This window comes from Microtus oregoni, unplaced genomic scaffold, assembly GCF_018167655.1.
Source record: "Microtus oregoni isolate MIOR12 unplaced genomic scaffold, Mior012 000003F_ref0000135, whole genome shotgun sequence".
Lineage (NCBI taxonomy): Eukaryota > Metazoa > Chordata > Mammalia > Rodentia > Cricetidae > Microtus > Microtus oregoni.
Genome location: NW_024543062.1, coordinates 57514211 through 57538208, shown reverse-complemented (window position 1 = coordinate 57538208; position 23998 = coordinate 57514211). Strand labels below are relative to the sequence as shown.

The 23998-nt window shown below is 49.4% G+C and overlaps 1 protein-coding gene across 3 annotated transcripts in view; it reads right to left on the bottom strand.

The window, feature by feature from the left end:
- Positions 1–307: 307 nt before the first annotated feature.
- Mgat5 (alpha-1,6-mannosylglycoprotein 6-beta-N-acetylglucosaminyltransferase) overlaps positions 308–23998 on the bottom strand; it is a 298102-nt gene continuing 274411 nt past the window's right edge. For all 3 annotated transcript variants that reach the window (XM_041648193.1, XM_041648192.1, XM_041648194.1), the window contains exons 14-17: positions 19858–19974; positions 17553–17627; positions 7201–7358; positions 308–5245 (exon numbers count right to left, since the gene is read on the bottom strand). In XM_041648193.1, the coding sequence (XP_041504127.1) occupies positions 5047–5245; positions 7201–7358; positions 17553–17627; positions 19858–19974 (549 nt within the window). In that variant the 3' untranslated portion in view covers positions 308–5046. The remainder of the gene's footprint in view (positions 5246–7200; positions 7359–17552; positions 17628–19857; positions 19975–23998) is intronic.

The following is a 23998-nucleotide window of genomic DNA, read 5'->3' as shown; positions in this document are numbered from 1 at the left end:
AACATAAACAGCAAAGTGGTATTCAAGTCACCTCCGCGTCCAGTTGTGAAAAAAGTCAAAAATCCCTGCCGTGGGGTCTCATGTGGCTCCTTTGGGGGTAGTGGTGGATTTTTTTTTTTTGGGGGGGGCAGGTCATGGGATTACTCTTAGGGTGGGAATGAGGCAGAGGTAACCAACCTGCTGGAAGCCACCCTGTCCAGCAGGGGGCAGCAAAGGGTTTCCCAGGAACTGTAAATTCAGTTCATTCTTTCCCTTAAACAAATTGGTTCTATTATCACATTATAGAGGAATAAAAATTAAACTCTAATTCAAGGAGTGCAACTTGTGAGAGAACTTTTAATTTTGAGCTAAAAAAGTTCCCCAAAGAAACCCCTGGAATGTTCCAGAACATATTGGTGGATTCAACTTCCTTTAATAAATTCTTTCAGTCTTGTTTCACGGAGTGCTGAAGACTGACATATTTCCCAATCAGCACATTCAAGAAAAACGGTATAATTCCAGTGAGCAGAGTAGGCACAGAGCTGAAACATTTGTAACAACAAATTTCTATACCATTGATTGACTCAACAAGATTTTTGTGTAGCCATCATGTTTGAATCAACAGATAGGGGGTGAACGCAGGTCTTTATTTCTCAAGTTTTATGATAAACTACTAATATCAATATTGAACATTAGCCAGGCTTCCTACGAGCCAGGCACTGTGCTATGGGATCCCCACAGAACCCTAAATGCTAGGAGAGCTAGATTAATTCTTATTTTCTGTATCCAAGACTATACAGCTAATTTGGTCTTTTGCTATATGTAAAAAACAAAATCCAAACCAAAAAAAAAACTTGACTGCACTTTCTGTCGAAGGCAACGAGAACGAAAGGAACTCCTCAGCTCCAAGCCGCTGGCTTCCCGAATGACTCTAAATCTATTTCTGCCACCCGTCTACTCTAACGAAGACATGCCCTGAAGCCACACAGGGACAGATGGGCCAAGAAGAAAGCCCACGGGAAAGGAAAATAGTTTTAAATAAATAAAAGAGTCCAGGCTTGGAATAATAACACACGTAGCCGAGCCTGTCGTTAGCAAAATCCTTGGCTTTTCTTTTTCAGTCAAGAAGTTTGGGAGAGGGTGGCGGTGTCTAATCACACACAATCTAGGTGACCCACCCTGGTCTGAAGCATAACACACACTCACCTATAGACGACATACAGTTTCAGTGCAACCCAACTCACTGATCGGTCATTACCGTGAGCAGTCCTGCAGCAACACCCACGTCCATTCACCAAGGAAGAGAAGAAAGGGAGTGGACATGGCTCACCTCCATCATGCTAAATAGTTGAAGTGTTTGGGGGTTACTCCTTCCACATAGATGACCTCAAAGCTAATCTCCTGCCTCAGCAACATGTCAGCCAGGGCCAGGGTGACAGGAATGAGGCCTTTCACTACCTTGTTCACTATGAGGTCCTGAGGATGCCAGCTAAGGGATTCCTGGCTCCCTCAGCCCTATTCTGGGTGTGTGTGTGTGTGTATACAGACACCCTACATTGGGAACATATACAAACACACACATACACACTAAATGTTTCAGTCTTGTGCGCATACATACACTGGGAACATAACTAGCCATGTGTGTGCACACATACTGTGGATATATGCAGTTAGCCCAGGCTGGAACAATCTGCTGTCAGCCTTCAAATTCCAACCCCAAAGAGAAATGAAGACATGTCAGGAAGACATGAACCACCACACACACACACACCACCACCACCGCCGCCGCCACAACAACAACAAAAAACAACAAAAAAAGGCAAATATTTCCAAACACTCACCAGGCACCTAAAACAAGTGATTCATCTCAGAAACAAAAGTCTAAAACAGACAAAGCAAAAACTTCACAACATTTCCTTTTGGACAGGAAATCAGAGCACATACAGAAATGCCCGAGCTGCGGACTGGGGTTCAAGCACTGGCCCTCTCAGGAGTTCTCGCTCTGCCAAGGCCATCACCCTCTGAAGAGAAGCATTCTCTCTCTTAGTGAGTTACAGAAAGGTTTTCCCCTAGGTGAAGAGCCTAACATCACACAGGGGAAAGAACTCCAAAGACGGGTCAAGATCTGACGGCAGTGCCAGAAAACACAAGTCCTGATTTCAGGTTTCTCCCCTGCGGAAGGTTCGATCACACACAGGCCGAGGTTTCTCCAGGATCATCAATGCTTTGTCAGTGCGATGGGCTCCCGGCCAAGGCTGTGAGTTCCTTCTTTGCTGATGTCCACACCCGACAGGCAGAGTGCCCCACCCCCCACTGTCAGTTTCTCCTGGAGGGTCACTTGGCCACACCTTGCTACCTCTGGGCCCTGGGAGCTGGTATATGTTAAGGGGACACCCCACCTGTTGCTAATGCCCTTCACAACTAGAGTGCAGCTGGTTAGCCTCAAGAACGGGAGCCCACCAGGGAAAGTGAGGCTTGCTTCTGGCTAAAACCGGAAGAGGAATTTATTCCATGAGAGAAAGAACGTGACTTGGGTTCTGAGCTGGAGAGGAATAGGAAGGTGGAGAGAGCCTGAGCTCAGGCCCAGGCAGCTTCTGCAGGTGGGGGCAAGGCTGCCTCCCCTCTCCAAAATCCTTTACAGCCATCTACAGCAAGGGGAGCACTTCAGCGTGGGGTACCCCCTGCTGGTTGAATGCCAGCACTGTCACCCATAGCGTGGTGGACTCAAGTGGAGAGGCCTAGGAATTGCTGGTCTGGAAACTAGCAGATTCCCACAGATCTGGTGTGCAGCCAAGAGGATGGCTCTCAGGGAAAGCTCTTCCTCACAAAAAGACGGCCGGTTTTCTTCCATCCTGCAGCGGGAAACCACTTTTGCAAGGCTTAATAGACAGGTTTCATAGCTAGGCTTTTAAACTTTCGCCTGCATGGTGGCTCGACCTGGGCAAAGATGATTCTAGCCAGGTCTTGGAGAACCTGTCAGTCTTAGGATAGAATCCCCTGACATTCCCCCTCCCCACTCCACTTCTTTCTCTAGGACTGAAGCTCAGCCCCTTAGCTGCCTATCTCAGGGCCTAAAGGGGAAAAAAAAAAAGGCTGGAGATGTAGTTGGTGTGACATTTGCACCCAGGTAGACATTAAGAGCCAGGCAGATCAGATTTCCCAGACCTCAAAGTCCCATGCCCCACCTCTCCCCACCTTGGTCAGGTGACCACAAAGCCGAATCCTCCTTCCTGCTGCTTCTGGACTGCTCTGCTAGTCCTGGGCCTTGCTAGGTTTCCCAGGCTCCACCTGGCCACTAGGAGGCACTGGGTAGCAAGAGCAGGCCAGGAAGTCTACTCCAACAGGACAATGCTAACAGCAAGAGGTAGAAGAGGGTTGGAGAGAAGTGTGGGAGGTGTCTCTAGAAACTCACAAATGTACAGAGCACAGACACAACGCTTCAGCAGGGACGGACACGCACAAAAAAGCTCCAGATGTGAAGAGTGGAGATCCCAGCATGTATGACCAGGCCAGCCCGCTGACGGGACCTCTACCGGGCTGCCCAAACTCCTTGGAATAGTGCTTCAAGTAAACCCACCTCTAGTCTCCGGCCCTCTGTAAGCCATGCCCACTGGGGAGCAGCCAGAAAAACACCTAGTGTTGATTCCAAACTGTCCTCACCTCCCCAGAAACCATCAAGGAATCAAGGAAGAAACCATCTTCCCTGGAATTCAGCAATAGGGGACATTGATGGGGACACTGTATGAACCCCTCACGCTGCTAACTCATTCTAACCCAAACTTTAGCTGTTCTGAAGCTGGAGACCACCCACGCCACACACACACACACACACACACACACACACACACACACACACTCCAAGTTCAAGGGCAACTCTTGGGGTCTTCAGTTTCCACTGTCCTCCTTAGAGCGAGGCAGGGCCAGTTTACCACCAAGAAGAATTACACAATCCCGTGTTTCTGCAACAGAGGAATTCTAACCAGAAATTAGGGCCAAGCTGTGAAGGTGGGTAGGGAGGGGACACACAGGAAAGCAGCCTCTCTTGTTCACAGCCCAGCCTGTCTTTGGCACTTGGCAGGGCCCTCAGGACACACAGGCACACGTCCCCACCAAGGCTATCTGCCTTTTAGCTGCCACCTGCCAAGCAACACACAGGATCATCAGCTCTAGGACGCTGCTCTGACAGGGGCTGGCTGTGTTTGCAAAGCAAAATCAAAAAAACAAAAACAAATAAAACAAAAACCAACTGTTTTCTGAGACAGGATCTCTCGTAGCCTAGGCTGGCCTTGTCTTTGCTATGTAGCCAAGGCTAACCTTGAATGTTTGATCCTCCAGCCTCCACTCTTTACCTGTGATTCCAGGTGTTCACCTGTTTTTATGTAGTGCTGGGGATGGAACCCAGGGCTCCATGCATGCTAGACAAGCATGCCGCAAACCGAGTCACATCCCTACTCACAATGATAATTTTCTTTTCTGTGCTGCCACCTGCTGTCAGGAGCCAGGCTCCCACAGCTGCCGTCCAGCACGCCACCAGCCCCTCTGCATCCTGCGTGAGGCCAGCAGAACAAGAAGATCCTGAAGATGGGTGATTAACAGTGTGGGGACAAAAAGGAAACTGGTCAACCCCTTTCCTCCCTCCCGACCCAACCCCCACCCTCCCAAATAAATAAATTAATGGGTTTAGGAATGTCCCCAAAGTTCTTTCCAATCGGCTCAATTCCTCTTCCTGTTCTGTTTTCAGTTGAATGCGTCTCCAGACTTTTAGCCTTCCTTTTTTTTTAAAAAAAAAAAATAATAATAACCCCGGAGCAGCTGCCTGGACACTTTCCGGGACAGAGAGGACATTCGTTGCACCAGGGAGAAGCCAGGCCCCTGGTCTGACCTTTGTTCTCTTGCGGTTTTGGTGTAAACTCCTGGGATGCACTGACTGCAAGCTGGAGAAGTACCAAATCCAAGCCCTGGACCAAAGAGTTCGGGCTCCGGTCAGAGTCCCTGAATGACTTCGGCCCCCCTGGCCCTGCCCAGCAGAGCCACCTCTGCCATCTGAATGAACCCGGGTTGGCTATGCTATAAGCAGTCTTTGCAGAGGGCCACTTGGCCCTTGATGAAGTCCCGGCAGGGGCAGATCCTCTGGTGCGTGGGGTGGGCCCCGGCACAACTGAAGAGCAGGAGATCCCCTTGGAACACACAGTGCTTGCTCTTGGGGTGGAAGGATGGCACCAGGATGTCCTTATACAGTTCTGAGCTTTGGCAGGTCACCTTATACCTAAGGGGAAGAGAAAAGTACATGAGGCAGAGGTGCTGGGGCAGGACCTGTCCACCCCACATTGCTGGATCATCTGCTTTGTGGTGTTGGGGCATATCCCATTGCCCTGCTTCAGAGACGGTATCCTCTGCCTGACTCTGAAGTTCTCCACATCTAGGGAGCTCAGCCATGCAAAGAAAAGCACGCGTGCAGGGGACCAGCTCTGAGGATGGGCTCCTTGGGAGAAGCGTTATCTGTCGTGGAGAAAAGCTGAGAGCAGCCTGCACACTTGAACAGGGGATGAGCATGCTGTGCTTTGGGACTCTGTGCAGCTGCTGGAAAAACAATGGAGAAGAAATGTGTGTCCCATCCAACGTCTGGGAGGAGGCAGGAAGTGCAGGGTGAGAGGTGGGGTGAACGTGGTGGGTGAAAGCCAAATGGGGCTCGAGAAGATGGTTCAAGCCAGCAAAGTGAGGGCTGTGCAAGCATGAGGACCGGAGTTCCATGCCTAGGACCCAAGATAAACAAAAAAAAGCCAGTCGGTCGGCATGCACTGGTAACCCCAGGGCTGGAGACCACTGGGAGTTTATAATTAATTAGCCAGCCTAGCCCACTTGGTGAGTCCCAGGAAAACGGGAGACCCTGTCCCCAGAAGCAAGGCACCTGAGGCATGGTAGCTGTCTTCATATGGATATTAGTGTACCCACACAGACATATGTACACACACACACACATACACACACACACACACACACACACACACACACACCCTAGATCTATACCCCGATGTGCAAGCAATGGTCGCTTCTGAGAAGACCAGGACAAAGCAACGTACTATTGAAGTAGTTTTAGATATACACTTGATATTTAGCTGCGAATGGTGGCTTATACTGGCAATCCCAGTTGAGTACAGGGTTAAACTGGGCTACATAGTGACTTCTAGGCCAGCATCTGCTACAGAGTGAGACACTGTCTCAAAGCAAAGCAAACACCAAGGAAGAGGCTGGCATGGTGGTTCATGGTGGTCTATTATCCTAGCATTTGGGAAGTGCAGGCAGTAGGGCCAGCAGTTCGTGGTCATCACCAGTTGCACAGTGAGCTCAAGGCCATTCTGGGCTACATGTGACCCTGTCTTAAAATAAGTAAAAGAAAGGGGGAGAGGAGAAAGAGGAAAGTGAGAATAAAGAGGAGGAGGCAGAGGAGGAGGCAGAGGAGGAAAGAATGTCTACTTTCACTCCTAACTGCGCTCTACACAGGTAGGGCCCTTACTCTGGGTTGGCCAATTGGGGTACCCTTTGAAGAACCTGGGAGCCTACGTTTGTCACTTGTGGTGTTGTGATGACAAAAAGACTGATCAGAGTCACTTAAAGTTTCAAGTCTGGCTCACAGATGCTTTGCCAGTTGTTGTGCCAGAGCCAAGAAGTAATTCAGTGCACCTGAGAATATTCTTATCCTGCAGGTAAGAGAACAGAAGTGACAGGTAACCAATCCCAGACCCATGAGAAGCTGGGTGTGGCGGTGTGGCCTGTAACCTCAGCCCTCCTACTTCCAGATGGGAGGCAGACACAGGACATTGCGTGGGAGCTCACAGGCCAGCACTGGAGAAAACAAAGAACCTGTTTCAAACAAGGTGGAAGGTGGGGAACAGCTGCGGTTGTACTCTGACCTCCACACAGATGTCATTGTCCGTGAAGACCCACACTGACATACATAAATGCATGCATGTCCACATACATCATAGAAACAGACATCATGCACACACATATCACACAAATCCAGGTCGTACACATATCATGTGTGTACGTGTGAGTGTGAGAGTTGAGCTCTTTCTGGGCTGCAACCTGCTCCCCCTTTTCCCACAGTGTCTCCTTGAAGCCCACAGCTGGGAGAGCAAATCCAGGCACCTCTCAACTGGACTCTAAGGCAGAAGTACAGAGGCAGCAGGCCCTGTGTCCTCCCACTGTCGAGGAACTTACTTCAGCAAGTCTTTTTCCTTGTTGAGGTGCTGGAAGAAGGACGGCTCACAGATGAGCTGGTTCTCCTGGCACACTTGCTTGCAGGACTGCCCTGGCTCAGCCAGCTTCACCTGCAAGGCGCTCAGGGGCGGCCACATCACCTGGCCATGGCAGAAGTCCTAGAAATGACAGGGAAGACATCATCAGCTAGAGGACCAAGGACACAATGAAGCAGCTTCAGTCTCCCAACCAACTACAGGAGGCACCACGCTCAGAAAGTGATAAAAAGGACACAACCTTGGGACAGGTTATGGCCTCTTTAAACACCCGTTTCCAGGCCAAGGATGTGGCTCAGTAGGAAGAATAGCTTTCCAGCTGCATGAAGCTCTGGTTCTATCCCCTTGCACTGGATAAACCAGGAAACATACATAGCTGTAATCCCGCTCTTGGGAGGCAGAGCGGGAGGATCAGAAATTCAATGTCATCTTTAGCTACAAAATGAGTTTGAGAACAGCCTGGGCTAGAGGCTCTGTCTCAAAATGCACCACACACACACACACACACACTCTTCCTCATTCTCCATGAGGACCATCTTTGGGACCATTCCCACTAGCTCTGACTTCTCCTTTTGCATTTTCCAAATACTACACACAGGTCGTGCCTACACTAAGTCATGGGTAGCACAGTCCTGTGGGTCTGGATGCTGTTACTAAGGGAACGGCATGACTGTGCAGACTCACAGTACGTTAAATGGAAGTGCAGTCTATACTAATGGCCACTGCTCTTTGCCATTATAGTGTGTAGAAAGCTTGCATATGACAGCTGCCCATCCATCAGAATAGCTGTAAGACAGAACCAACAGTCGAGAGACGCACCGGCATCTGGAAAAGCTTACAGTGTGTTCTTGCTGGCTAACGTAAGCATCTTTACTTAAGTGCTCAGGAGGGAATGGGTACCTCTCACAGCCCTTAAAGACTGTAATGGAGAGAGTTTCGATCCAGCATACACGGAGTTTCCTAGGTGACTAGACAGCAGGGGAGGAGTACCAGCTATCATACTTGTCTCCTTGCTGTGACAAAATGCCTGCCAAAAGTGACTTCAGGGAGAAAGGGCTTGTTCTGGCTCACCTGATGGGACAGTCATCATGGTCAAGACGCAGAGCGAGAAGAGTGCTTGCCTCCTCCCTTTTACCCAGGTTATGGGACAGGGCCACCTATATTCAGAATGGCTCTTCCCTCTTCAGCAAGCCCTTTCTGGAAACACCCAGAGGTCTGTTTCCATGTGATTGTCAGTCCAGTCAAGTTCACAATTAGATAAAAACAGGCAATCCACAAGGACCCCTAGACCAGAATGTACCCGAACCAGAGGCAAGTGAGAATTTCTCGGCCTCTTGAATTTGGTGACTAGAGTTTGACCTTTAATATCCTTAAAGGGCCATGAATGGAAAGCTTTGTCCCCAGTGAGGCATCTCCTGGGAGATGTTGGAGTCTTTGGGAGGCTTAGAGCCTTCAGGACATTGTGAGCTTGCCTCTGAAGGGATGTTGGAGTCCCTTCCCGTCTTCCCAGTCATGAGCTAGGCAAGTTTTTGCTGTTGTTATTTGTTTGTTTAGATTGATCTTATTTTTAGTGCACATATGCATGTGTGTGTGTTTGTATGTGTGGGTGCCAGCGCGTGCATGCGTATGCATGTGGGGTCCACAAGAAGGTAGTGGATTCACTGGAGCTGTAGTTAGATACAGGCAGTTATAAGCAGCCTGTTGTGGGTTTGGGGAACTGAACTCGGATCTTCTGCAAAAGCAGCAGGTATTCTTAGCCACCACGTCTTCACTGAGTCCCTAGCTGAGCAATTTTGCTTTGGGACATGCTTGGCCATGATGTACTGCTTCACGACAAACCCACAGCAATGAGGCCCAGTCACGGATAGAACCCTAAACTGCACTGATAGAAAGCGTCCCTGTTCTGAGTTCATCATCTTGGGCGTGTACAATGGCTACGGAGGGCTCAGTAGCAAACCTAACTTACAGCAGCCTGGGGAGATGCGAAGCCTACCAAGGCTAAATGTTCAGGTTCTGGCTTTCACGACTTTGGTCTCTCTCCTTGGACGGTCCCTGGGCTGTATCCTTGCACCTGGTGTTTCAGAGCGTCAGAGTTTCCTTTCTCATTCATTCTTACCTTCCTACAAAGCTAAATCTGAAGCTAGCAGACCAGATGGGCCAGATCTGAAGCCTGAGCCCAGGACACTGGCTCTGGGCACAGGTCCTGGTCCAGCTCCGGGCTCATCTGAACTGTAGAGGATCTAGTAGAAGAAGAACGTGGCTCAGGGGAGATGGCAAAGGGCAGGCATTCACTGATACCCTTTAAGTTCCCTGGGAGAGTGGCTTCTCCTAGGGCAGCCTATGGACAAGGCCAGGCAGGCATATGGGGAAGTCGGGCTTCACGGATGAACCGTCACCCTGCATCTGTTCTGGAGCAGGGCAGGAGTCCTTGCAAGGCTCAGACAGTGGGAGCTACCCTTGAGGCTGCATGGTGGAGCTGAGGTGACAGCGGCTGTCTTCCCCAGGGCCCTCCCACGCACATGCCTCGCTCAAGTCTGCACTAAACAAAAAGGCCCCCAGGTACTTGCTCCTGCCCATTATGATGGATTGGCGTACTCTTAGGAGTCTGTTCTAGGGACCACAAGGTCCAAGAACAGAAAAAAAAAATAGCATTAAAGCCTTAAACTTAGTAACTATCTAGACAGTTTGAAGGTAACAATTGATCAGAGGGAGGCCATGTTGTCAGAGAAAGCATGGCAGAGGAGGGCTGGCCCCCAGCGGGGGACTTCACAGATGTCTTGCAAGCCCCCTCCACCTGACCCATATAGGAAATGGGAACAGTGACCCCTGCCCTTCTTTCCTGTGCAGTTCTGAGGATGAAAGGGAGACAAGGTAAGACGGAGGCCGAGAATAACAGTGCTGGGCACTGCAGCGGGGTGGAGTCACTGGGTCACACCCACAGTTTATCTATGACAGCACCTCTTGGTTCAGTTGCTTCCAGAGCACAGCAGGAATGCAAGTGTGGGGCCCCAGCCTCCTCTCAGCCACCGTGCAATGGCCAGTGGGTGATGGGGAAGCTGCCTCACTGTTGCCAACTGCTCCATTTACACATTCCTCCATTCTACAGATCCTTGTTAAGAGACAGGAACAGGAAGGCGTGCGCCTGGCCTTAGAGGGGCAGTGCACAGTCTAGTAGTAAAAGGTTGGCACTTGCAAAGCCTTGAGAACAGCGAACCAGATGCCTATGGACATGGTGAAGGCCACCTGGAGGCTGGGCAGGGCTGGCTCTATGGGGAGGGGAAGAGTGGCGGTGGCAGCAATCAGAGGCGGCTTCCAGGAGATGTGGCCTTCTAGGCTGGGTTCTGTAGGCTATAAGGGAGCTAGCAGCTTACGGCCAACATGGCAGTAAAGAGCTACTGAATGGGACTGCCTGATTTTGGCTTCCTGGAGGCTTGGATAGGAGTAAAGTAGAAAAAGAGGCTATTCCAACCCAATGAGGCATCTCTGCAGCCAGGAGGAGGGCGAAACAGCCGCCGCCAATCTGGTTAACAAGCTCACTGGGGGCACACGCCATCTGCAACTCCTCTCTTCCCGCCATCTTCCTCCCGCCATTGACGCACCTGTCTCTCAGTGTGTTTGGCTATTCTGAAATTGTCATGCAGGGACTAGAGATCAAGAATTCACCAACCGAGCTGTCAGTCAAAGCAATGCCTTCTCTCTCTGTTTCTGCACGCCCCACGTCTCTAAATGTGTACAAGTATGTGAAGGACCGAGGCCAATGTCTGGGGCTGTTCTTCAGCTGAGACTTGGTCTTCTGCTTCAGTGGGACCCTTCAAGCAGGCTGGACTGTGTGTCCAGCAAACCCCAGGGGTCCTTCCATCTCCATCTCCCCAGATCTGGGATTACAGGTGCATACCACCAAGCCTGCTTTTCCCTCTATGCTGGGGATGGAATTCAGGCCCTCACACCTATGTGGCCAGCACCAGACTGACCGAGCCATCTCCCTATCTCCCCCAGCATGACTGAGTCCAAGCACTGGGAAGGAGATACTGGTGCCAGCCCCATAAAGCAGGTTCAGCAGGAGCCTGGAGGAAGAGTGCTTCACCCAGTGCCCATACGGCTCAGGAAGACTGGGGGCCTGTCCTTATGAGGGGAACACTGAGTGGGGTTGGCTTGACCCTCCTCTGCTATGGCTGAATCAGGTGGGAGGGGCCAGGGGCTTGGTGTAAAGCAGAGGCTTCTGAACAAAAAAGCCAGTGACAAATGCCAAGTGTGGTGTGTGACAGGGTCTTTTCCATTCTATCCAGACCTTGACTGATTCCCCCCGGCCCCACTTGCCTCTCCATCCCTCCCTCCCTAGCTCTCTTCCTTCCTTCCTTCCTTCTTTTCTTTTCTTTTTTGTTTTTTTGAGACAAGGTCTCCCTCTATAGCCTAGGCTGGTCTTGAACTTGGAGTAATGGAGTCATCCACCTGCCTCAGTCTCTTGAGTGCTTTGGCCAAAGCCTGTAGAGAACATTTCCAAGTCTTGGTTGATGGGGCTGTTTGGGACTTTTAGGGGGTGCAGCTTTCCTAGAGGAGGTGGGTTACTTGAGGTAGACTTTGAGGTTTTATAATCTGGCCTTGCCTCCTGCTCATTCCTTTCTGCTCCCCCACTATGGATGCCATGCTACAAGTCATACTACGCTCTTGCAACTATAGACTGAACCCTGACTGCCGTGCAAACTCTGAGTGTGAACTCCGTAGGCATTGATGTGTTACGATGACAACAGGTTTTGTTAAAGAATTAGGTTGGTCCCTGCTGCACGTCTTGTAAAAAAAGTAACTGAATTGTAGGGGCAGGCTTTTTTGTTTTTTTTTTTTTTTTTAATTTTTCGAGACAGGGTTTCTCTGTGGTTTTTTGGAGCCTGTCCTGGAACTAACTCTTGTAGACCAGACTGGCCTCGAACTCACAGAGATCCGCCTGCCTCTGCCTCCCGAGTGCTGGGATTAAAGGCATGCGCCACCACCGCCCGGCTAGGGGGCGGGCTTTTTTATTTTGTGTGTGTAGACTTGTCACAGTGCACAGGGGTCACAGGACGATTTGTGGGATTGGTTCTCTCCTTCTATCACGTGAGTTGTGAGAACTGAACTTAGGTGGTGAACTGGCTGGTTTTATGTAGACTTAATATAAGCTAGAGTCATCTGATAGGAAGGAACTGCAATTGAGAAAATGTCTCCCTAAGATCCATCTATAAGACATTTTCTTAATTAGAGATCAATGGGTGGAGGACCACGTCATGGTGGGTGGTGCCACCCCTGGGGTGGTGGTCCTGGGTTCTGTAAGAAAGCAGGCTGAAAAAGCAATGGGGAACAAGCCAGCATGGAGAACCCCTCCACAACCTCTGCATCAGCTCCTACATCCAGGTTCTTGCTGTTTGAGCTCCTGTGCTGGCTCCCTTCAATGACGGACTACAATGTGGAAGCAAAATCTGAACAAACCTTTCCTCCCCATTTGCTTTTCAGACATGGTGTTTCACTGCGGCAACAGAACCCCTGACCTAACTAAGACATGTAGTTAGGTTTGGAAGCAAAACCTTTCCCTGCTGAGCCATCTTGCTGGCCCTGAATTGGGTTTTATGCTCTATAAATTATGTCTGTAAATTGAAAACAGTCCCTATATTGATCATTTAGGATAGCTTACATGGTGTTTTGTAGGAAGTATTTTGAACAAAAGATTCCTAGATTTAATTTTTGTTTTGTTCTTAGGGACATGGAATCTTGTGGCCCCAAGTACAAGAGCCTCTTGCTTTAGCCTCTTTACTGCTGGATGCTGTTTTCTGGGTTCCGAACAAAAGAAGAGCTACCAGGTCAGACACGTAGCTTAGCCTTAACCGTGTATCTGCCAACCCTACACAGTGGGAAGGTGGTATCGGCACTGTTTCAGAGAAGACGTAGTAGGCAGTCTGATGCAGGCTGTGAACTCAGGCCCTGCTTACTAGTGCCAACACAGCAGGGAGCAGGGTCACCAGCAACTTTCACTGTTAGCCAGTGTCCTCTTTCACCTCTTTGTGAGCCTTTTTCCCATCACCACCCTGCTGGCCCAACCCCAGTCCTCTCCAGAGTCAACCAAGGTCTTATCTTTGTTTCTGGAACACTCCCCAGGGAATTCAAGACAATCTGGGAGCTTGAGCTGATTCTGCTGCTGCTGTGGGAGTGGGGCTGGCTGTGCAGTGGGGTTGGCTGCACCTGTCTGTATCCTCATAATGCTTTGCATGTGACCAGACAGTTCTTGTTAAGCACATCTTGGTGGGGTGGGCTGAGCTGGTACAGAGCCTGTCAAATGTACACAAAGCCCTGGATTCCATCCTAGCAATGCATAAATAGGGGCACGGTGTAACACACCTGCAACCCCAAAATTTGTGAAAACACAGGAGGACCAGGAGTTCGAGGTCATTCTTGTCCACATAACAAGTTCAAGGCCAGCCTGGGATGCATGAGATGCTGTCTCAAACCAAATAACAATGTAATTGTGACCGACTACCCTGTATATGCATTTAAACATTTTTTTAAAGTTAGTTTTATTTTGTGCATATTTAATTGTCATGTGTGGAAGTCTATCATCTCCTTCCATCAGCCGGATCAACTCAGGTTGCTAAGGTTGGAAGCAAGAATCTCCTCACCAAATGAACCACTGTTCTGGCCACACTCTGTATATTAGATCTTTATAGGAAGCAGAAAATGAGTTTCCCTTCTCTCGCTGCTTCGTTCCCCCTGGAGGTAAATCAGTGACTTCCCCAAACAATGCAGAATGGGAACCTTCACAAGCCTGGACACACTCGGAGGGGGAAGAGTCACAACTCATCTTCTATCACTGGGGACTCGTGCTAACTCCCTATCAGGTGGAGTCACTCCCCTTCTGAGTGCTCATTTCAAAGACAATGACAACATTTCAAAGCCATAACAATGGTTTCAGTGTAGTGGGACAGGTCAGGGATGGAGAAGAGCAAGGATCTTCCTCCCATGGGAAGAGGGCTTGCACCCCAGCAGGCTGGGTGTGAGGTAGGCTTCCAGCAGTGACTCCTAACTGTACCTTGAAACCTGGGGTAATCTTAAAGACTGTCAGTTTAGCCTCATCTGGTTCCTGCAGCTGTGGGGAACTGTGTGTGTGGTGGGGGGAAATCTTGAAAGGGTCCTGGGATAAAGGTGCCCATGTTCCATGTAGCCCACATGGTGGACTCTGGAAGCTGAGCCCCCACTAATAAAGGCTCCAGTGTGGGAGCCTTCTCCTCCAAGCCCCAGGCTCCCCGCCACCGCCAGGAGCACCCTCTCTCCGTCCTTGCTGCTCTTTGAAGATACTCTCCAAACTCTAAAAATATAATGAACACTCCAAGCTCTAAGATCCAAGGCCTGCAGCTAAAAGAAGACTTGATCTGATCCAAAGGGGTCTTGGATTTTATTGTGCACCCAGGAAACATTTGGTGTCTGAAAGAGTTTCTGAGATAAACTAAAAATAGCCCCTGTCATTGCTCATTTATGAGGAATTCGGAGGATGTCTTATAAAAAATTGCCCAGAGATGGTTCACTTAGTGGAGTACCTGCCTCACAAGCATGAGAATCTGAGTGTGGTCACCAGAACCCACTTAAAAAAGTATAATCCTAGCACTGGGGAAGCCAAGCTATGGGACACCTGCATCACAGGGCTTTACACCAAATCTTCAACAAATCCTGGTTGTGCTCAGTTCCCAACATGCAGTTAATCCCGACACATCCTGAGCCTTACTGTGTGGATCGAAAGAGTATATAGATCCTGCCCCATGATGGTCAATATTGTCAACTTGGCAGGATCTAGACTCACCTAGAAGACAAATCTCTGGGCATGTCTGTGAGAGAGGACTGGGTAAACTGAGGTAGGAAAACCCACTTTCCATGTGAGCACCAGCATCTTATGGGCTGGAGTCCTGGACTAAATAAAAAGGAGACTAGTACTCATCCTCTCTGCTTCTGACCATGGATGGAATGTGACCAGCTGCTTCATACTTCTGCCGCCACGTCTACCAGACCCCACCATGACAAACCATACCCTTGAGCTGTGAGCCAAAATAAAACCCTTCCTCCATCAAAAACTGCTCTCATCGGGGATTTTGTTGCGGTAATGAGAAAAGCCACTAACACACCCTGTATCTTAGCAAGATGAAAAAGTCAGCAGTAGAAGCCCGCAACTGTGCAGAGTACCAAACCCATCCTCCCCTCCCTGCCCTGCACCCGTGATGAAGCTAAATTAGCCATGACAGGAGAGCAGTAGCTAAAACTAAAGCAGAACATTGCAACAGTCTGCCGCAATCAACACGATGAGGACAGTTTCTTCCTCTTGCAAAACATTTTCTCATACTGAACAGATATTTCCCACGTCGTACTCTGGGATCCTGATTAATATGGAAACCATCCCTTGGAAAGGGAACCCATGGCTGGGGAGGTGGCGCACACATGGGTGAGTGCTCACTGGTACAGCTGGTGCCAGAGCTATGACACTTTGGTTCTTTCTGTGTCCTGTGATGAATGGGACAATGACAAGCGCTGAGCTCCCCGTGTGCATCATTATATCACGAGACACCACATAGAGCACAGCATGTTAAACAATGCTGGTTAACCTGCTCTCCCTAAGCACGGGGTCAGACCTTACTCTCAGCACTTCCTGGGTACTGCTCATGCAATGCTCTCAGGAGCATTTTTCTTTTCTTTTTTTTTTTTAATTTTTTTTTTATTGAGAAAAGGAAAAAAAAGTATCCGCGTCCTCCCAGCCTCCCATTTCCCTCCCAGCATTTTTCTTTTTACTTCTTTTCTAAGGCACAGAGAGCATAAGTAACAAATATTCAATTCCTAGAAACAAAAACTCATGGTACGGGGAGTTGGACCCAGGAGGCTGGACCTGGGTGATGATTCAGTTGCTAAAACGTTTGTTGTGCAAGCACGAGGACCCAAGTTCAAGGGAAAAGCCGGACTTGGCAGTCAGTGCTGATAATCCCAGCAGCAAGGATATGGACACATATGGATCAGAACCTAAGGAATGACACCTGAGGTGGTCCTTTGCCTTCTACACGTATGTGTGCACATGCCGTGTGCACCTGCATATATAAGCATGCATGCATGCTCGCATATATGTGAGCGTGCACACTTGCAAATGTGCGCAGGCACCTGTACACACACATGCACGTCAACTCACCCATCTCAGGTTCCCTGCCTCCTGGGCTGGTAGCCTACATTTATGTTTCTCCCCTTCTCTTCCTATTTTCAGCTCAACTGCTCTTATCCCCATTGTGCAAAGATTCCTTGTTCACCCTTAAACATTGTTTTGCCCTATAAAGAGGACCCCCTGTGTCTGGACTGGGCAAGAAGTTCAGATTCCCTTACCGACAGGGGGTCTGGCTTTTGTCTATTTCTGGGTCCATGTTGCTTCTGAAGTCCAAGAAATTAAAACATCATAAAGGATTGCAATGGCAGTTGCCCCTCCACCTCTGAGAGCACATGCCTGGGCTTCACAGAAGGATTCTTTAGAAGGAGACCCAGTTCAAAAACCACTCAAGAGTCCTAACATGTTTAGAGTTGCTGTATTTATGCTCTTAAGGAAATGCTTCAAAAATGTAGATTTGATCCCTGCATGTATGAGTATTCATGTGTGTATAGATGCATACACACGTGAACATGGAGGTCAGAGGGCAAGGTCAGAGGCCATTACTCATGCTCTGCTTGTTTTTAAGACAGTCTCTCACTGGTCTGAAGCACCTCAACTCGGATAGGCTGGCTGGCCAGCGAACCCTAGGGGTTTGTCTGTCTCCACTCCCCTTGCATTGTGATTATAATTATAATTCATGCATGGCTTTTTAAATGTAATTTCTGGTAATCAATTCAGATCCTCACACTTGTAAGGCAAGCGCTTCACTGACTAGGCTATCTTTCCAGACCCTAATCCTTGCTTTTATTTTAAGGGGGGATTAGGGATGAGGAGTTAGAAATCAAGGGTGGACAGAGAGCCGCTTGTCTGTTCTTCACCCTTCTTGAGTGCTTATGACATTCTGAAACTCAGGGTACAGGCTGGTCAGGGAGGACCCCGTCTTGACCACTCAAACACCTTATTGCCTTATTCTAAGTGTCCGTATGACCTTTCATTGTCAATACTCCAAGGAAGACTGGCCTGTGGGGAGACCGTGAATGTCAGTGAAACATTAAAAACGACAATAAGTCATCATGGAGCCGCTGGGCGTTTTCCAAAGCAGGGAAATAGCCAGAGAAGGGCTCCAGGTGAGAGCTGGGAAAGAGGAAGTGGAACGCAGAAAGGACAGACAGACATCTGGTGGGCCTTACCTGCTTTTCTATGAACGCGTTGATTCTCTGAAGCATCCCTTCACACGTGAACTCATACGGCATATATGGCTCAATCTGCAGAAACAACAGGGCACCGTGAAAGGCGACACGGGACACGAGGCACTTACTGACTCTCCACTGACTCACACAGATGCCCACCCCTGAGTGGGAGCCCTGGCAGGTGTTAGAGCTGCACACCTGGAACTGGACAGACAGCGCTCAGGCCTTGCTGTGTTCTTCTTTAGACCCTGAACAATCTATCTTCCCTAAATGGCAGGTACCCGATGTGTGAAAGAGCGGCAAGGAGGAAAACCCGTCTCTGTTAAGCTGAGGTGAGGTACATGGTGGGAAACTGCCTGGTTAGTGCAAAGTACATAGCAGGCCTTCAAAAAGGTGGACGTTATCACGTGCTAGCAGGTAGACAGTGGGGAGTACAGACAATGGCTGTGGTTCACCAGCCTCTCAGGGCTAGGCAGACTGCACTGAGGGCGGGGAATTTAGCCAACATCTGCAGAATGAACATGTGCTCACTGCTCTGGGGAAGGCAGGGAGAAATGACTGGTCTGTAGTAGATGAGGTGAGAATGTATCTGAAGAACTCCTGCTGCAAAAGCAAGGGGACCAAGTGCTACAATCAAGGAACTCAGCTAGTGGCCCCGGGAGGGCTGAGATTTTTTTTTTCCTTGAGACAAGGTCTTATATAGCATAGGCTGGTGGCCTTACTGTGTAGGCGAGTGACCCTGAACTCTGATCCTCTCATCTCCACCTCTTGGGTGCAGGAATCAGACATGTGCTACCATTTCTGGGTTATTTGGTACTGGGGATGGATCCCAGCACTTTGTGCATGCTAGACATGTATTCTTTCAACTGAGCTGCATCCCTAAGCCAGAGTGTGAACTAAGACATGAAAAGACAAAGCTCAGGACTGGGAGCTGGTAGACAAGGTACAGCAGGATGTGCAGTATCACAAAAGCTTGTGGTTTCTATACAGGGGCTTACACCGTCTGGGGAGGAGGACAGGAAACCCTAGGAAAGTCATGGGGTAAGGAAAACATTCTGATGGCCGCTGAGACATCTGAGGGGGAGACAGGAGGGGTGGCACTGGGCTACACTGCATCAACTGACACACAGACAGCAGTGTCTCCAGGCCACACGCAAGGGAAGTGGAGACCTCATGTGAGAGGAGTCACCAGCTGTCCGTCTAGATGGAGCGCTGTTGGTGACAGGACAAAGAACCACCTTCAGGAGCTTCTTCTTGAGCCGGCCCTTACCCATCTGCTCACAGCACACATAGACCAACAGGTAATAACCAAGGGAAAGGTGCTAGAGAGGAGAAGCACAGGGCAGGATGTGCCTCAGAGCTTCCACAGCAGTCCTGGGCAAACTAAAGTCCTCTAGGAGGTAGACTTCCCACAGGGTGGTCAGCCTCATCTAGGGTGGAGGTAGCCATCTCTTACCTTCCTAGAACAGCTTATAGGGGGCCCTGCACATAACAGGTGCTTGATCAGTTCCTACTGGATTGATCAGAAAGATCTAGAATGGTGATGTCAAAAAGATTCTACCTAATGCTCAGGTAGAAAAGATAAACAGCAAACACTGTAGAAAACTACAGGACTGGGGAGATGGCTCGGCTGCTTCCTGTGTAGACCTGAGGACTGAGTTCAGATCTGCAGCATGCATGTGAAAACCGGGTGGGAGGGGCATGTCTATAATCTTGGTGCTGGGGGTGGAGACAGGCGGATCCCTGGGGCTTACTGGCCAGCCTGCAAGGCCAAATCAATGAGCTTTAGGTTTAGTGAAAGACCATGCCTCAAGAAAAAAAAAGGAAGTGGAGCGTCAAAAGGCACATGTGTAAGCCCCCGTGTCCATAGGAACATGCGCAAACACACATATAAAACCTACCACCACCACCACCACCACCACCACCACCACCACCACCACCACTAAAACAAAATAATTTTACAAACTTTACTGTTTGTATAAGGCAACATAAGCAGCCTAATTTTGCAAATCTCTCCAAGGACATGCTTAGATCATATGAGTAAGTACGAGTCAAGCCACGCCCTTCATGCCTAGAACCCAGGAACCCAGAAGGCCCATCAGCAGGGTCAATAAGACCCAAACCCACATCTGCCACCAGCTGTGTCGAGTCTCACAGAGCCTCCTTGAGATCCTCAGGCCAGATGCTATGGCTAGACTATGGTCTGAGTCTAATTCAGGTGGCAAGCTCTGCTTACTGAAAGCAAGAGACCGCAACATTCTGCACGAGTTCTAGGTTACGGGTCTAACAAAGGCAGGGCAGCAACCTTCTGGTTTAAGATGGCTTTCACAGCATCCTCCACTTCTTCTCGATTGCTGAGATCCACGGTCCAGACGTGTGGGCGGCCGATGAAGACTTCTGCGTACGGGTGCTGAGACGTCAGCTGGAAGACAGAGGACATGCTGCAGCTTAGTTTCACATCCGCAGGACTGCTCAGATAAAGCTCCAGGCTAGACAAAACGCTGTCTTCACGAGCCGAGCTGAACTCAGACAGGAGATAAAGCGTTTCCGTTCTTCCTGTAGCAATCAAAACCTTCTAACCCACAAACAGGCAGATAAAAGAAAAATAGTGATGGGTGGAACTTTTGAAGCTCACTGGAAATAAAACAATGTCATAGCAAAGAGGCTCCTACAGGTGGTGCTGGGTCGAACTAGGGTCTGTGTACAGTGAGTGGTGCTCTGTCACTAAGCAAGGGCCTGTAGCCTCTGTGGTGGTTGATAGGGCTCGTCAGCCTGACAGGACCCAACCTCCAGACATAAGGGAGTCTGTAAGGTGGTTAGATCTTGCTGATTAAGGTGGGATGAGCCCCCCATATGTGGACAGCACCGTTCTATGGGTCAAGTAGACTGAATAAAAAGGAGAAAGTGAGCTGAGCACAGCATCCATCTCCCTGCTTCCTGACCATGTGACCAGCTGCAACATGCTCCTGCCGCCATGCTTTCCCCGCCATGATGGACTGTATCCTCAAACTGTGAGCCAAAGTATCTCTTCCTAGGCTGCCGTTTGTTAGTTCATGTGTCACACAAATGAGAACAGCAGCTAACGCTCCTCTGTAGTTATCCTGGGCTCTTAAGGGACTACTTATTCTCAGCCAAAATTACCTCCATAAATTTAGTATCTATTCTCTGGGCTAGGATGGACAGGTATTCACAGAAAATCACAATAAGGACCAAAGCACCCCCCCCCACACACACACACCAAAAGAAAGACCAAAGCCATAGCCAGGGATGCCTGTGATTTCTTTAATTGGCAGGTATGCATAGGAACCACAAATCTGCGGCCAGCCTGGGACTATACAGTTAAACCCAGTAACAGACAAACCTGCCGGGGGAAAAGCACACGGGCACGAGGAACAGTGCACACAGGGGTGATGTCGGGAGAAAATGTGCCACTGGAGAACTCAGGAGTTTTCAGATGGTTTCAGGGATAATCATAGCAACACCAGAACATGAGGGTCACTGACTTTAAAACGTACGGGCGTGTGTGCATCGATGTGCATATCTGCACGTGTGCAGACAGTTACAGAGACCAGAAACAGTTGTGAGAGCCGCTGGAGCCACTCACAGGCAGTCAGTTACGAGCTGCTTGACATGGGTGTCAGGAAGCAGAGCAGTATGTGTTCCTAACCACCCAGCCATTTCTCCAGCCCCAGAAAACAAGGTTTGTAAAGGCAGTTTAGAATCAGAAAAGGAAGGAGTGAGTCTCCTTCCTAATGGTTTTAAGAGTCAAGTAGCTAGGACAGCTGAGACGCTCTGTAGGAAGGGGCACTTGGGGTCTGGACTGATGATGGTTCAAGTTTCATCCTCACATGGCAGGAGAGGACTGATCACAGAAGTTGTTCCCTAACCTCCACAAGTGTAGTGTGGACATGGACTCTCCACCTACTGTGGACACGGACTGTCCTCCTACTGTGGACACGGACTCTCCTCCTACTGTGGACACGGACTCTCCTCCTACTGTGGACACGGACTCTCCTCCTACTGTGGACACGGACTCTCCTCCTACTGTGGACACGGACTGTCCTCCTACTGTGGACACGGACTCTCCTCCTACTGTGGACTGTGGACACGGACTGTCCTCCTACTGTGGACACGGACTGTCCTCCTACTGTGGACTGTGGACACGGACTGTCCTCCTACTGTGAACACGGACTCTCCTCCTACTGTGGACACGGACTCTCCTCCTACTGTGGACTGTGGACACGGACTCTCCTCCTACTGTGGACACGGACTCTCCTCCCACTGTGGACACGGACTGTCCTCCTACTGTGAACACGGACTGTCCTCCTACTGTGGACACGGACTGTCCTCCTACTGTGGACACGGACTCTCCTCCTACTGTGGACACGGACTGTCCTCCTACTGTGGACATGGACTCTCCTCCTACTGTGGACACGGACTGTCCTCCTACTGTGGACACGGACTCTCCTCCTACTGTGGACACGGACTGTCCTCCTACTGTGGACTGTGGACACGGACTGTCCTCCTACTGTGGACACGGACTGTCCTCCTACTGTGGACACGGACTGTCCTCCTACTGTGGACACGGACTCTCCTCCTACTGTGGACACGGACTCTCCTCCTACTGTGGACACGGACTCTCCTCCTACTGTGGACACGGACTCTCCTCCTACTGTGGACACGGACTCTCCTCCTACTGTGGACACGGACTCTCCTCCTACTGTGGACACGGACTGTCCTCCTACTGTGGACACGGACTCTCCTCCTACTGTGGACACGGACTGTCCTCCTACTGTGGACACGGACTGTCCTCTTACTGTGGACTGTGGACACGGACTGTCCTCCTACTGTGGACACGGACTCTCCTCCTACTGTGGACACGGACTCTCCTCCTACTGTGGACACGGACTCTCCTCCTACTGTGGACACGGACTGTCCTCCTACTGTGGACACGGACTGTCCTCCTACTGTGGACACGGACTGTCCTCCTACTGTGGACACGGACTCTCCTCCTACTGTGGACACGGACTGTCCTCCTACTGTGGAGTGTGGAAACGGACTCTCCTCCTACTGTGGACACGGACTGTCCTCCTACTGTGGACACGGACTGTCCTCCTACTGTGGACACGGACTGTCCTCCTACTGTGGACACGGACTCTCCTCCTACTGTGGACACGGACTCTCCTCCTACTGTGGACACGGACTCTCCTCCTACTGTGGACATGGATTCTCCCTCCTTGAAGAATAAATGTGAAAAAAAAGTGTGGCTAAAGGAGGCTGGGGAGTTGGTAGAGTGCCTGGCTTCCTCCTGGGGTCTTCTACCTCTTTAAGGCAGTGGATAAACAAGAACCTTTTACACGTTTGTCGAAATATTTCAGGTGAGAACCAGGGACACATGGCAATGGCATCAGGACACTGTACACAAGGAGGACTTTCCATCCCCCAAGGAACTTTATTTGTTTGTTTGTTTGGTTATCATTTATTTGCTGTCTATTGAGACTGAACATAGAGCCCCTGAATACATTAAGCATGTTCTTTACCACCTAGATCACTAGCCTGGAGACCTTTCATATGCCCTGCTGGGATTTCATGTGAATTCAGGGAAGATAATTCTTAGAGGCCATCTGTGTGCACGTTGAATTGTCCAGGACTGTAATATTAGTGTACATTATATATAGCAAGAAATGCCTTTTTTTCTTTAAGATGAAATCTTATGCAGTCCTGGCTGCAGCTTCTGACTCATTAGGTAAATGAAGATGACCTTGACATTCTGATCTTCCTACCTCCACCTCTAGAGTGCAGGACGGATGACAAGCTTGGTTTGCACAGTGCTGGGAAGGGGCCCAGGCCTCCTGCATGCTGGGCAGGCACTCCTGTGCCTTCTACTGGTTTATTCGAGACTTCATCCATCAGCAGTCACCATTTCAGAAAAACGTCACAGCAACATCAGCGTTCCCCTGGGTACTACCCTCCAGTAAAACATGCCTCCATGGCTAGATGCCACATTACCCACAGTTCTATAAACGTGTGTGATGTGTACATGGATTATACTCAGCTCCCTTTTCATAATGGCAAACATAAGAAAATAAGGCTGGCAGTGTACAGATGAATATTTTATACCTTTAAATACAACTGTTCACTTGTAAGGTGGAACTAGACATCCCATCGTCTATAATTTCCAGTACATAATACTGAACGAAATAATAGGCATATTATTTTCCTAGAAATTGTTTTTTACATATTTCTTTTATATATATATTGTAAATGTAAAAAATGATCTACAAAGGCAAGTTCTATTACTTGCAAATCTCATTTCTGGAGAGGAAATATGTTTTATTTATTCTTTATTTATTAATTTACTAACTTGTTCCCTCAGTCACTCATTTACTGAATGTAACCGTATGGGCAATGTATGTGCAGGAGCATGTCCTTGTGTGTGTGCCAAG